At 40.7% G+C, this 15,344-nt stretch overlaps 2 protein-coding genes across 3 annotated transcripts in view; one reads left to right on the plus strand and one right to left on the minus strand.

Annotated features, from left to right (window-relative positions):
- SMC4 (structural maintenance of chromosomes 4) overlaps window positions 1-7,416 on the minus strand; it is a 37,932-nt gene extending 30,516 nt beyond the window's left edge. Inside the window, exons 1-4 of the mRNA XM_009814079.2 lie at window positions 7,260-7,416; window positions 5,971-6,149; window positions 5,170-5,361; window positions 3,207-3,383 (exon numbers count right to left, since the gene is read on the minus strand). Of these exons, the coding sequence (XP_009812381.2) occupies window positions 3,207-3,383; window positions 5,170-5,361; window positions 5,971-6,149; window positions 7,260-7,416 (705 nt within the window). The remainder of the gene's footprint in view (window positions 1-3,206; window positions 3,384-5,169; window positions 5,362-5,970; window positions 6,150-7,259) is intronic.
- A 3,016-nt stretch (window positions 7,417-10,432) lies between these two features.
- IFT80 (intraflagellar transport 80) overlaps window positions 10,433-15,344 on the plus strand; it is a 54,733-nt gene continuing 49,821 nt past the window's right edge. The window contains exons 1-3 of one of the 2 annotated variants that reach the window (XM_059822520.1): window positions 10,433-10,481; window positions 12,917-13,002; window positions 13,785-14,006. In XM_059822520.1, coding sequence (XP_059678503.1) covers window positions 12,966-13,002; window positions 13,785-14,006 — 259 coding nt within the window. In that variant the 5' untranslated portion in view covers window positions 10,433-10,481; window positions 12,917-12,965. Of the gene's footprint in view, window positions 10,482-12,916; window positions 13,003-13,784; window positions 14,007-15,344 lie in introns of those variants that run through there. The other variant, XM_059822521.1, reaches the window with a different exon arrangement.

The following is a 15,344-nucleotide window of genomic DNA, read 5'->3' on the forward strand; positions in this document are numbered from 1 at the left end:
CCTGAAGGTTAACCTGTTCAGAGGAGTCATTATTGAGCCACAGCAAACATACCTACCTTCTGAGTTTTGACCAGCCCGGTCAGAGCACAGAACCCACACAAGTTTTTCTGTATGCGTACACTGACATTCCAAGTAAGTCTTTCGAGAAAAGCTAAGTAATTTTATTTGTTGTTCTTTACAGATATACAAGTTACTGAAGCCGGGGCATTGGGTGTCGAAGACCAAAAAATAGCAGCAAAATGCTAGATTTTACCACAGTGCTTAGCATACTTTTTTTTTTTAAGTGACAAGATGCGTTTTTTCCTGTTGCAGTTTCAGGCTGCGGCAAGCTCATTAAAAATGCACTGAACAGTTGTCTATTCCTAAAGTACTAAAAGCATATAGCAATTTATTAAAAACATGAAATATGTAGTGTTAGAACTTAAGTACCACAAAAGTGACAAACTCCTTCTGTTAAATGTTGGCAATATCCCATTGTAACCAGAACCATTTTTAAACAAGATTTTTTTCAACTAGCTAGTTCAGGCACAGAATTTGTCATACTTCTAGAACTACTCAATTAGTCTTACATATTCTGGTTTTCCACAGGTGTTTTTTTTTTGTAATGTTACTCACAGAAGTCATTAGTAGTTTGATTTTAATATTTTCAGTATGGCATCGGCAGAAGTACCTACATCATACCCTACCGAACTTTTACAAAATTCAGCCTGGCCTAAACTTTCAAATTTTATCCTAAAAGGCACCAAAATCTGCTATATAAGAAAAAGTCTGCAAAACAGGGGGTGAAGTGGGGAGAAGAAACAAAAAAATAGTCTTCTAAAAACCAAATATTTTCCATTGAGTAATGCTAAATATGCTAGCAAGATGTAATCAAGTATCTAAAGGTTTTGTTATTACACATAGGACATGTTCTCTTACAACTTCTCCTTTACTACTAACTAGTGAATATTCTGTCACACACCAAAAAAACAGCATTTGATAATCCTTAATTAACATTTTTGCCCAAAATCTATAGTAAAAGTGAAATATTTTAATTACACCCTACTGTCATAGTCACAATCAAAGGGATTTGTAACTTATCTTAAACGAGAAGTTACTTGATATCAGGTTAAACTTAGGGTAGCCTACTTTAGTTTAGCTATAACAAGAGAAGAGTAAAAGCTAAATAAACCTGTTACTTATCCCTCCAATTCTAAATAACTTAATTTGAAACACATCATAAAGAAAAAAGGGCAACACTTGTGATAGTAGTTCACAGCCTTAGCCTTCTGACATGGTCTCATTTACTTCTAACTAATTTTTAGTATTTGGGTTTTGAAGTTCTGCTGTCATTATGTGGAAAATATTGCTACATTTCCCAACTGGAAAGTACTCAACTTTGAATCTCCAAGTCAGTAGATTTCACCTTAAAAAGGCGCAAAATCTTATGTGCAAAGAGAAAGGACCTTGCCTCAGTCAGAAAGACTAAAGAAACACAGAATATCTCAGTAGTTTCCTCTGCCATTCATGAGAATACATTACCCACAAAGAGTCTAGTGGAATGGAAGAAAAAAGTAACAGTGGGAACCATTGCTTTATGCCTTAATATTGGTTATACCTCCCCTTTATTTCCCATTGTAGAGGTGGAAAACATGAAACTCAAGCTTTTAGGAAAAGGTATGTTCTCCTCATTAATAACTTCCTGGGAAACAATTAATGGGAGAAGAAAACAAATCACATTTGGGGGGGAAAAATAAATTAAAAAAAACTGAGCAATACTCCCCTCCCAAATGTTCCCTTCCCCTCCTCCCAGTAGTAAAAGGGCACATTCTTTAACACTAAGCTTTAGATATCTCTGCACCGTAATTTCTACCTAGCTTAATCCTTGACTCTGCATTCTTTCCCTTTCAGAAATTTTGCTAAAATGATACTTCAGAACAACTGTGTAGAAGAAAAAGAGTGTATCTTACTACAGTTGTTTTGTTGGAGGTACTTCTCACCCCATCTTGACACAGAAAATACAGGAATAAAGTGTTGGAGAGAATAATTAATTGGCATGGAGACTTCAAAACAGATATATCCTCTTTTTGTGGGTGTAACTGTAAAAAAGGACTGCACAAAAAGGCTTGAGGAAGTGAAGCAAGCACAGCGACCTATCTAGAATTTTTTTTTTTTTTCTTTAGAGGGGAACTGGAAGCTCCTTTGACAGAAACAGGCCTAAAATAAGCTCTACTGAAAAATTTCAGACCTTGGGAGGCTCCCACTGTTTGCTAATTTTCTAGGCCATGATCCTTCAGAGTAGATTTGGGACCTGTTACTAATAGTAGTGAAATAATTACAGGTAACTGCAGATACAGTTACTCAATTGAATTAATATTTAAATACTTCCATCAAGTGCTTTAACTCAATTTACATTTTAAATAGTTGTTTGGCACATAGAAAAACTATTATTTAAAAACTAGAAGAAAATTAGTGTGGTTCTCTTCAGCCTGTCTTTTAAACAGCAAACAGATGCCAGCAAGCCTTATAATTTTAAGGTCAAACGTGAATATAAATGATATTATATTGACAAACTCTATGCTTATTTTTACAGTATGGGTTGTAAACTGTAGCTTTTAAAAACGTAGCTTGAATTGGCTATAAACCTGACATTCTTTAAGTCCTCTACAGTTGTTAAACAAGTGTAAACAAAAAGTACACTTCATGTGTTTTTTCTTGCACTCAATTTTTATGCACAGTTAATTTTTATATACATACTTCTCCAGTAAAACCATGCCTATGTATGAGAGCCGTAGACAACTTAACAGTAGAATCATTAAGATTTAAGTTAATATTAATGCCCTTTTATCTAAAGTATAAACAAGTTGCTGAATCTCTGCCACGCTTAAGCAGCACAATAATATTGGGGTTTAAGGTTTATTTTACTACGCCAATATTTACGTGCTGCTAGGGCGGAACAAGTATGACAACTCTTCTATTCATCCACATGTCAGGAACACAAATTTGTTAACAGAAAAATTTATATAAGTATCTTCAACTGTTTCTCTTCCTTAAATTTCTAAAGCAGCAAATAATGATTCGCATCTTTCTTAGAGCATGCAAACCATGATGTGCTGCTAGAGTACTTTAAGGCCTCAAATGCAAGACTTAAAACCTAGACAGTATTTTTTTATAACTATAACTGGAAATACAGCTTTACTTAAAACTGTTTTTATTCATACACCAACCTGTAAAATTAAGAACCTGTTATGGTCCAGATCAATTCCATGGCTTCGAAGAAGAATACCAACATCTTTGAATGTCTTTTTCTTTCCATTGATGTGGTAGACAGAAGAATTATCTCTATAGGCAGTTCTAGATACACAAAAACTGCTGTCAGGAATGACTTCGTAATCATCTCCTTCCTGTTTTGAGGAAAAACAAAGCCATAAAAACAATTACTGTATCACAGGTTTACCCCATATTTCACAATTAAGCACAGAAGTTTTATCATGTTCATGTTTTAAGTCAACTGCACTCTGAGATCTAGTAGAAGTGGGAACTGTTTTAAAGCTGCATAACTCAAAAAAAAAGAGAGAAAAAAACTGAAAAACCCTTGAGAACTGGACAAAAAATAGCCCAAATCGTTTAAACTGAATGGCCTTCATATTATGTCTTTCCCACCTCTAATACAAGCTATTGCTCTGAAAATACTTAATATATTCTCTTTACCACTGCTTCAAATCACAAAAGAAAAGGCCTACTTCAAATTTAAAGTGGCTGTGCTATTCCACCCTTCAAATTTTAGATTAGGAAGTCTTGAATGACTTAACCACTGTTTGCATTTTAAACTCCTCTTTTACAGTGCTAGGAAATGGAGTTACTTTTAGCTGAGTAGTTCTAAAGAGAAACTGTAGAAGATAAAAAAGCAAAACATTAAAGATGCGACAAATATGACATCATCAGCTTCAAAAGATATTAGACTTACCTACAAAGCAGCAACTAAAATAAAGCTGGCACTGTACTTTAAAAAGTTAAAAATTGATGCATGCTTCTTGTAAAGACTTAAACTGGCCTACCACTTTCCCACATTAACCCCTAAGAGCATAATCAAATCAGTACCTAGTATGTGCAGAAGTGTTTTAGATCATAAAGTTAGCTCCTAGATGTTAATACAAAGTCAAGTGAAAAAAAATAATAAATTCCGTAATTTTTGATTCTGGTTATTATAAATACAAGCAAAAGGTATGTGTGCATGTCTATCAAGTCAAAGAAAAAAAAAAAATCTGTCTTTTAAAACAGTTCTGTCAAAGGCTGTATATATTGCCACATTATTAACACAATGTTTGAAATTTCAGTGTACTTTCCCACTCTTTTGACTGACCCCAAACTCAACAGTTGATACTTCAGCTAGAATGTGTGCACAAAAATCAAATTTAAGTAAGTAAGAGAAATAAATTCCTTGCAGTGTAATTGCAATGAATCAACAAAAATATCCAGAAGTTTTTATCAATACATGAAGTGGCAAGCAAGGTAAGTATTTTTTAAATTTGCCAACACTTTCCATTTCATTCAAACAAAATATCAGGTTTAAAAAAATTTAGTGGTAGGAAGTGAGGTCCAGAATTTTTGATGAAAAATCTGTTTTAAAATTGCAGGCATGTTTACAGTATATAAAGTGTAAATAAGAAAGTTTCAGATTCATTATATGCTTTTCTAAATTTAGATAACCTAAAATAGTTTCTAATTTGTTTGAAAAGTTTTGCTTAAATAGGTTTTATTTCTTAATATATATGTTCGTATTATAAATTTAAGAATATATAACATGTCCAAACATACTTATAAATTTTTAGCCGTCCCACTCATTTCAGAAACAAGTTTTATTTACTTAAGGTTAATGAGATAACTCTAAAATGACTACTTCTTAAAATGATTATTACATATTTCTAAACAGTTTTTAAAACAACGGACATGTACCAGATATTACTCTTGCAGAAAATAAAATATTAGTAGGGATTCTCTTTTTGTTTTCTGCACTAGTCAATAGAGGAATTTAAGCTAATTAACTTTGAATTGATGTTTTACATCCCGAAGGTAAACTAATCATGCTATGAAGTTTTCCCCAGCTCAAACTAAAATAACCAAATATTAGAAGTTTTCAAATCCTTAAAGAAAAAAAGTCTCCACTGTTCTGAATAGAAGCATACATACCTTGTCAATGATCTTTTGGAAATGGACTTCCACAGAACAACTCTGGATGTCCGTATGTTCATCAGAATTATGGATCAGCACAGAGAGTTTTTTGGATCTGATTTTTTGTGCTCGATACCCAAACACAAAAAGCATTGAATCAATGACATTGGATTTTCCACTGCCATTTGGCCCAATAATACATGAAAAACGCTGTATAGTAAAAGGAAAAAAGTGATATTCAAAAGGAAATAGATCCTGGCCAGTGCACATCACCCATTTAATTTGTGAACAGTTTAAAACAAAATTATTTCTAGTGCATGAAACTGCAAACTATTTGATAGCTTAGTCTTTACTGCCAAAGGTAAAGCAGTACAACTTATTTAAGAAAAAACCCACACCTCAACTCAGCTCAGCTTTCTAAATTTTAACTTGTTAACTCAAAGCGATACTGCATTTAGCAAGCATGTTCGCAAGGAAAGTTTCATGATTAGCCACGTAAGTCTCTTGTGGGCACTAAAAAATATTCTCATTCTTCAAACACACCCCTAAAAGTTCTCCAGTAAACGAAATAAAGAGAAAAGTGTGCTTTTTTAAGGTTTACTGACAAATTAAAATTGTACAGTATCAGAAAGTTGCACTTAACTGTTTTCTCTACTGTCCAATAATGAAAATTTAGAATATCACTATATAAGTAATTCTAAAACTTAAATATTTTTCAGTTATTTTGAGGTAAGTTTACATGAAAATACAGGAAGGAATACTAACACACAGCAAAGTCTTACCTTCATCTAAAAAATGCTTAAGGTAAAAGAAAGATACCTTATGAAAAGGTCCCAAAGTTTGCTCCCCTGCATAGGATTTGAAGTTCTGGTTTACAATATGAGTTATCATGAGACGAGGAGCACCAGCTTCATTGGTCATTGCTGGAGGTGGGGGAGGAGAGATGCTACCCAAAATCTCTTCTAAACTTCGATTATCAAGCACCTCATTTGAGACTGCTAAAAACCATCCAAAATAAATAGAAAGAAAGAAGACTATAAGCTCTCAATGACTAGACACCTTTTAAAATGTTCAACTGGAAAAGCAAACATCATTTCTATATGAACCAAACCTATACTTTTGCCTGTAATTACTAAAATGAGCTAAGTGGAATTAAAAGTCTTTTTTCCATTAACTGACTCTTTAAAAAGAGACACTTAAGATGTCCCATCGATTCACTGGTGGGTTTGTTCTTTCATTATGTAATTCTTATTCTAACACACTTTAATAGGCACTCTGCAATTACAATAGCTACAATCGTCACAATAAGCCTACAAATCTGAAACAGGCAAAGTCTTTCTCATTAATAAGTGCAAAGCGTGCTCACAAGTCACTCTGCAAGATTTGGGGATCGCTGCACAATGCTCTGAAAGCTGTAATGACAGCACAACTACTCTGCAAAGACAGGAAGTTTGTTACGAAAACAAACTGGCCCCCTGGATATCAGCTCGTTGTAAGCAAAGCAGCTTTTCAACAGTTACTAGCAACTTTTTCTTCAAATAGACAGTAGGTTTTGCCACCAATTTCAACAATTAATCCATTTGCCAAATACCTTGCTTTAATAAGTGCATATCTGGCTACACACACTGCTGTTTTTCCAGATATTTTCAGCAAAAACTCAAGAAACTCAAGAAAATACACAGCTTCACGAAAAAGAAAGTCAAATCATTTTAAGAGTTAAGTAAATAAACTTGACATTTATTCCATTCCAAGAAATCCCATATCATTGGCTGCATATAAATTTGAAAAATCCTGCTGTTGTACCACAGTCTTAAGCACAATGTTACAGATCAGGCATATGAAATAGGCTTTATTAGGAGAAAGTCTACAAATTGCTTTTGCACTTGTACTAAATCACTGGGTCGAAACACTTTAACTCTTCGCAAGCCCTCTTTACCGTTTTAAAAGCAGTTTAAACTTGCCAGGAGTCAAGGCTTTTAATATTCCTTTCTAGAAGGGAAAAGAACAAATCCTATCTGGAACAGTTGGTAAATTCAACTGAACATTGTGGCTAAACAGGCACTACCATCAAGTTCACACACCATCAGAACCACAACATTCAGACCTACCTTGTGGAGGTACTTTGCCAAGCTGTCTGTCACCTTCGTTTTCCACTTCCATGTCACTGGTGGGCTCCTCTAAGGGCTCTCTGCCTTTCCGATGGGCTGCTGTAGAGGTTTTGGTGCTCTTGCTTGGCATGATCTCGGTTGGCTGTTCCCCTTCCATTCCAAGCAATCAAACTACTGAAGGGATCTATCTCCTTTGCTAACATAAACAAGAAAACCCCATGATCTGAGCATTGAACTACAATCCCCTAAGGAATATACCTACATGTTTGCCCAGATGTTTTGACTAATTTGGAAACTGAAGACCAGAGGTATTTTGAAGACAAAAATCCAAATTTGAAGCAAAACCTCAAGCTCAGCCTCATACTGATTATTTTAAGATACATCCCCCCCAAAAAAAACTACGGACCGACCCTAATCTGTAGAAACTACATGAATCCACCTACTGAAAACCTCATACAGACACGTTCAATGCAGTTACTATGCTCAGAGAAAGCAACCATGATGCTGGGGGCAAAAGAGTTAAAGACACATTCGCAATAACAAACTGAGTAGCCATGTGTCCATACTCTTCTGGAAGCACTCTTCACATACCCATTTCAGACCTGACACACATTTTACTCTCAACAGTCCATGCTGACTATATATTTTATACAGATAGACAGAGAAACAAAAAGACCTGCATAATTATAGCGAAGACTTGACTCTTCAACAGTTTAAATCAACACGCACATTTCGCAAAATATAACACAACCACTACTGCCAGCATTCAACATTTAACAGACAAAGCAAACCAAAATACCTTCATCTAGTTGTGATGTTGAAGTTAACTGACAAAGAACGAAACATTACAAAAGCCCATCAGCTGGCCCTTAAGCACGGCTCCCAAAAAGTATAAATAGAAAGCAACCGATGAGAAGAAAGACGACTGCAGGAGCGAAACTCTCTCCAAAGAGTTTAAATTGCAGCAAGTGGCGAAGTTAGTTCGCAGAAAAACAGACATGAGAAAGTTTACTTCTCACAAGATAAAAAACTGACGTGGTTAGAAAGTCATCTTACAATTGGTGCCAATCATTTGACGTTTTCAGACCTACCCCCAACCCACACTCTCATGAGAGTCCTTCATTTGGGACAATGGGGGAGGGGGGGGAAATGAGAGAAAGAACTCATTTTAAGGCAATTTGAGTCTATGCCCCTGTTAAGAAGTGTTCCGCAATGGCTGTCTCAGACAATTACAGCCTCTCAAAGTACCAGATTGATTTTTTTTTTTCCAAAACTGCTCCACTCCAACAGAATTGTGCAATATAGACCTATTTACCTTACCAACCCTTCCCCCCCAGATACTTCAACAGAACGAACAAGCGTAACTACTTGACCTCAGCTTTTAAATCGCGATAAATCAGCTGCCACATACTCTCCAACAAATTTAACAAATTCGTGCCCAGCCCCTCCCCAGAGTCAGCTCAAAGGTGTTTGTTAAAAGCATCTCCCGACGATCTCCTGCCAAGTGCAGTTTTTGTTACGGGGATGGCAAAAAAGGAGACTCAGAGACGGACAGAAAGGCTTCCTTATTAACAGCCGGTTACATTTGATAGCGATAACCCATGTCAGTGAAAAATGTTTGGTTGTTGGTTTTTGTTTTTTTTTTTTTTTAATCCATCCGTTAATCTAAGAAGTCCAACTGCACCCTTGTCACGGTCTTTCCAAGTCGTTGTGGGCTTTCTTAGGATTTCTCTCTCGTACTTCAAGCATAAAAAGAGCAGGCAGAGCTAGTTACGGAAGGGTCCCTGCTTTGTAAGCAGATTAAAATCGGGCGTCTGTGCTACCGAAACGTATTCCTGTACTTCCCCGTCCTAGGTGGGTCTCTGATTCACGGTCCCCAGAGGTCCGTAAGGGCACAGCGGGAAACCTGCCTTCGCCCTCGGGCTGCAAAGGACCCTCTCTCATTCCCCTCCTCCTCAAAACCATCTGCCGACACCAGCCAGGACGGACACGCCGGGCGCCGTGCCCCGCCGGCGCGGGGACCGAGCAGCCGTCGGGCAGCACGGACCCCTGGGCAAGGGCCCTCGGCGCGGCAGCCCCCGCCCGGCCGCCCGGGCCCGGAGAGAAGGGCTGCCGCCGCCTCTCCCTCCCTCAGGGCGAGGAGGAAAGGGGAAGAATGAGGCGCGGGGCAGAGCCCGCCGCCCCGCTGGCCTCCCCCTCAGCACCCCCTGCCCAGGGAAGCGCCCTGAGGGCGTCCCCGCCGCCCCGCTCACAGCGGGTGAAGCCCCCCAACTCCACCTGCCCTCGGGCGAACTGCCGGCGCCTCTGCCCGAAGCCCTGCCCGCCGAGCTACCCCGCGGCTGCCCGCGGAGCTGGTACCTTCGAGGACTGGTGGCGCCCGGCCCCAGCGAGGCTGCGGGCTGCGGCAGCGCGGGCGGCTCCGGCTCCCGCCGCGGCTCGGCGGCTTCCACACTCGAAAATGGCGCCCAAACGGCGAACTCGAACCGAAATTCGTTAGAAAAGCGCGGGGCATGCTGGGAAGGGAGGGGGCCGGCCTCCCGCGGGTTTGAAAGGAGGGAAAAAAAGCCCCGCTCCCGCGCCATCTTGTTTTCCGTTACTGCGCGGACGGGCTGGGCGGGATAGGAAGAGTAAAAGAGCTCCTCTCGCTGCGGGGAGCGGCTTTTTGGGGGGAAGGAGGGGAGAGACTCGCGGTTGAGGGTGGCGGCGGCCCCACGGCCGTGCCGCGCGTCCCGCGTGGAAAGGATTTGGTTTAATTTTAGAAGTAGGTCAGTGGGCGGCGCTTGGTTGCTCGGCAACGGGCGGCGAGGTGGTAGGGCCCGAGCGGCGGCGTGAGCGGGCGCTGTTACTTAAAAAAAAAATAATAATAAAATTAATAAAAATGGTGGGGACACAACGTTTTTGAAGCGGTATTAATTAACGGGCGGCGCGGTGACGCCACCGGGCCGTGTCACCTGGTCGGGGAGGGCCCGTGAGGTGGCGGTGGGACGAGGAGGAGGAGGAGGAGGAGGAGGAAGAAGAAGTCTCGCGGGAAGTAGCCATAGAGACGGAGCCGCTTCGCTGCGGGGGGGGGCGGCAGCCGCCGCCTTGGCCCTGCCGCTTCTGTGGCGCCGCGGGGACGGGGAGGAAGGCGGGATTAGCGCGGAAGCCGCCGGGGCTTGGGAGCCGGCCGCTGAGGCAGCGGCCGCCGCCGCTCTGCGCTTCTTCCTCCCGCTGCCGGCGCAGGTAAAGGCGGGCTGGGGAGGCGGTGGCAGCGATCTCCCTCCCCTCGCCGTCGGGGGAGGCTGCCGGGCGGCAGGTCTGACTCACCGCCGCGGTGGGCGAGAGGGTCGGGAGCCGTGACCCCCGGCTCGGCGTGGGAAGCGGGCTGGCCGGAGGGGAGGGAGAGCTCCGGCAGACAGCCGGGCGGTGAGGTAAGGGCGGGGGAGTCCCGGCCCCCGGCTCCGGATGGCCCTGAGGGAAACGGGCACTGGTGCTCGCCCGGAGAAAGCGCGGCGGAGGGAGGCCGCTGCTGGCGGAGGATCTGCCGTTTGGGAAACTGGAAACTTTGAGGGGAAAATGGGGTGCTGGCACGGCCGGAGAGCGGGCTTTGCCGTCTGTGTGGTGCCCGAGGCCGTCCCTCGGGTTTAAGGGGACGCAGACGGGGCGGGAAGAGCTGCGGTCCCCTCACAGCGGGGACCGACAGCCGCGCTGTGAGCAGCGAGCTCCTGCCCCGCCATCTACGCCCTTTCTTCCCATCCCGCCGTCTGCCTTTCCCTTCGTCCCCCCCCGCTCTTGCTCAGTCTCCCGCCGCCGCCTCTGATCCTCATCTCCTCGTTCGGCAGCTCCGGAGGGGAAACGGCCGAGGGGAGGAGAGGGCGAGCAGGGACCGGGGCGAGGAGGCTGCGGTGTAAGGCTGTGGGACCAAGCGGGAGCGTGAGGCTGGGAGAAGCCGAGCCAACCTCTCCGTGCCAGAATACCTCCCCGATATTGCCCCGTCTTTTTTAAAACTCCTAGTAAATGTTTTCAGCTAACCTGCTGTTGGACTCGTTGCGGAGTTGTGATGTTGAGTGCACGAACTGGGGTGGGTAACGATGTACTTGTTGACAGCAGGTGAGCTGTGCCACATAAGGGTGAGCGTTCTGCTATTTAGGTGCACGTAAGGAGTGTTTAAACTGTTTTCAAAACTAATAATAAAGTTCTGGCCTTGTCTTTGAAAGGAAAATAACCGAACTCCATGTAGTGGGAGCAGGGGGGCGAGTGCAAGCTGGAAGCTGACAATAGCAAAGTGCCTACTGAAACTCTTAAGTGAAAAATAAACCATTAGGAAATACGAAGCAGCAACTGAGAAGGTGGGATTAGCAAGGTGTGGTGTGCACGGCAGAAAGAAGCAGGTAAGGTTCGTGTATCCAAATAAACGTGAGGTATTCTGTTAAGCAGGAGAGATGCTTGCATTGAAGTGGAGAAGAAATCCTTAATGCTGTTTTACTCCGTGCTATTTCTTTGCTGTATGCAAATCATAAGGTTTATGTCTGGGGATTTAGCTTTAGAATTCGTGGCACGGAGACTAGCCCTGCGACTGATCGTCAGAAAACATTGCGGTGTATGCTGAACGGGTATATGCAGGTGCTGACCAAAGGCATTGCCACCATAGGGAAGTCAAGGACGTGATTAAAAGGCTACTTTGGAAGTTTAGCATAAACTTAGGCCCCTTTTAAATGCCTTGATGATGAGGTTCCCTATGCGTTTTTTTGATAAGGGTAGGAGAAGGAAATTAGGTGTTCAAGTATGAGAGAGACAATTATTTTAAAATAAAAATAACTAGTGTGTGTGTTTATCAGCTAATGTAAAGTAGGGTTGAAAATAACTTATTCTTTGGGCACAGAAAATTATGTTTTAGGACTACTATCCTTTTAATGCTTCTTAAATTCTGAATAGTAACTGTTTGACACACAGTCATTTTTACAGTAAAAAAATTCCAGAAGATTAGAAGGCCACATTGTACAACATCATGCTCTCTTTAGAGTATACCTTCTGCTCTCACCCTCTTGCTCGCACTTCTTTCCATCCTGGAAGTCAGAAGAGTTTTAACCTGGATGAGTGCCTCTACCTCGTCCAGGCCCAAACACACAAAGGCTTTTGCTGTCACAGGAGGGAAGGCGATGAGAGGGTGAGACCCCATTGAACTGCTTCTGGAATTACTGTGTTGCAGTAAAGTATCATGGACGTTACAAACAGGGACGGATGAAAGACTAGGATGTTGTATCATTTTGTCATGGTGAGATTATTTTCATAGTATGGCTTTTTCCTCTGAATTTTCTCACAGTGCTCTTGCTAAGCATGAAGTTCCTTGAAAAGTTTGCGATTCCAGGTTTTCCCTTGCTACCTTCATGGCTATATGTCAGCAGAAGAGAACTTCCGTGTTTCAACTATAATGTTTCAGCAAAATGTTCCCAACATCGCTTGTTCTTTAAGTTGACCAGTGTGTTTATACTAAGCGATCAGATATACAGTTGGGTACTATACAAACAGAATTCCCTTTAAACTCAGGTCTGTTTTGGTGCTTATTTTGCCACAGTACTAATGTAATATTACTTACTTCAAAACTTTTTATTTTGGTGTTAGTGTCTTCCTTTTTAATTTTGGCTACTTATATATGTGCTTGTTTTGTTTTATTACAGTTAAAACATACCTAGGTATCTTTTTTAATGCTCCATCTGAACGGCTGAAATGAGACTGAAGACTTCACTTTTAAAGGAACCAAAACATATCCTTTGTCTCAGAACAAACTATAGAAAAGCGTGTTAATTTTGAATAGCCTCTTTTCCAGGAAGGATTTCTTTATCATAAACATCATAGTAAAATATTTGTAAATTGCAGATGGCTTTTTTTTCTTTTTCTTTTCTTCACCTTGCGGTTCAGCGTAGCCTTTAAGGGGCAACATTTTAAGAGATGTTGAACAATCTTAGGGTAATACCTTCCCTTCAGAAGCTAACAATGTTTTGCTAGAAAGTTTTGAGTTTTTCTTTCCCTTCCTATTTGTAGTGATAAGTTAAAAGCTTTCCCAGACAGTAAATAGGAGTAGTGATACATCTACTCGCTTGCAATAAGACATGCATGTAGCGGATGTAAACAAAACTGTAATTTAAATAAATTAGATATGCCAACAATTTGTATAAGTTGTGGTGTTAATAAACCGACACATTTGAATGACGGTTGGGTGTTTTGCACTTGCATTATGCACTAAGACCCTTTTAGAGGTGTAACCCAACGTTCCAGCTGTGTTTCAATAAGTATGCGTCATAATAAGAATTATATTTTACATGATAGTTTGCTTTATTTTTTGCTGAATTTCTACCAGCTCTTTTCTTGAAACAAAAGAGCAAAGGAAGAATGAAGAATCGTATTTTCTTTACATAAACATTCCATGTAATAGTATCAAAATAATCTTCCTGTATTGTTCCTTCAGTTTTGTGTAGCCTAGATGAGATATTTCATAAGTTTATTTTTAATAATTAAAGTTTTCAGACTTCCTTAATTTAATTAAACATAAAGAATTAGTTAGCTGTGTGGGGTGGACTACAGCTGATGAGCTATATTCCTGCAGCGATGATCACCAAATTATGAAATGGAACCTTTTAACTAGTGAGACTACTCGAGTAGTAAAACTTCCAGATGATGTTTATCCCATAGATCTTCACTGGTTTCCCAGAAGCATAGGTGGGAAGAAGCAGTCCCATGCTGAGAGCTTTGTTCTAACAAGTTCTGATGGTAAGTCAATTGAAAATATTTATCATTTCATACCACTTTGTGCTTATGTCACTCAAATACATGAGAAATTATTTGCCATTAAATAGTCTGCAATAAAGCAACTTCAAATACCTATATGCCAGTTGCCCTGGTGTAAAACTAATAATTGTTTCAAATTTAATACATTGTATTACTATAATTTTCTCCGATACAGCATTATCAAACATACCTCTGACAGCAGATACATCATAGTTTATGTAAGGTCAATTTCTACCACCTTTTTTCAACTTCAGAAACCAGTAGCTTTAAATATGTGTGTACAGCATGTCTACATAGATACCAGATCACTTCTAGTTATGAAAACTGATGACCAAGTTACTGAAATTGCTTAACCGTGATTTTTAATATCTATGTAGTCCATTTCTTGGACATGTTAGAAGAGCATGGCTTGTATCTGGCTTATGTGGAGTCTTGAATATCCCTCTGAAGCGTCTAGTTCTGGCTGTTGTCAGAGATGTAAGGCTAGTATAGATTTCCACTATACTGGCAGATGTATATATATGTATGAATATCCAGTATGCTGCTATTTGTCCGGTATACTAGTGTACTCATACTAAACTATATGATCCAATATAGTAGCTGCTGTATTGCAGTGTATGGATTCTGTTTTGCAGACAGGATGTGGGAGCAAGAAGGTTTGATGATTGCTTGGGGTTTTTTTCCTCCTCCCTAAAGAGACTGGGAATTGATTTTGCCCAACTTGCACACAGTCAAATTTTTCTTCCTGCACGAAGGCAGATATACTCATATCCCCAGTGCAGTGAAGAAATCCTAGGTTTCATTGTTATTTTACATTTATTATGAAGCAGTCCGTACTGTTCAGGTCAGAGTTTGTCTCCTTCTCAGAACTATTATCAGGATTACATTCCATGCCATCAGGAATTTTCTGTGCAAGTTTTCCCCTTTGTTTTTTGCCCTTATCCCTTTTCTTTGAGGAAAAACATTTGGAGTCTCTTCTTCTTGTTCTAATTCTTCATTTGAACAAAATACAAAAAAAAAAAAAGGTAAAAATATTTTTTCTTAACACCCCCTCCTTTTATTTCTATTACAAAGAACCTACCAGGTGGAAACCCTGTCATTCAGATGAGAGTGTTTCTTCCTGAAACTATTAATTTTAAAAAGAGGTTGATCCTTTATGAAATCTGTTTTACATTGACCTTGTTAGAAAAATCGTGTTGGAATAAAAGCACTGCGAAGAAACAAGTCTTTGGTGTAGTCTGGGACCGCCTTGCTGACAATCCTCTCTCAAGAGCCTGCTGATGGGGTTGGTGTGTTAGTTTGTGGATGATTTCTGATACT

Source organism: Gavia stellata, chromosome 11 (genome assembly GCF_030936135.1).
Source record: "Gavia stellata isolate bGavSte3 chromosome 11, bGavSte3.hap2, whole genome shotgun sequence".
Lineage (NCBI taxonomy): Eukaryota > Metazoa > Chordata > Aves > Gaviiformes > Gaviidae > Gavia > Gavia stellata.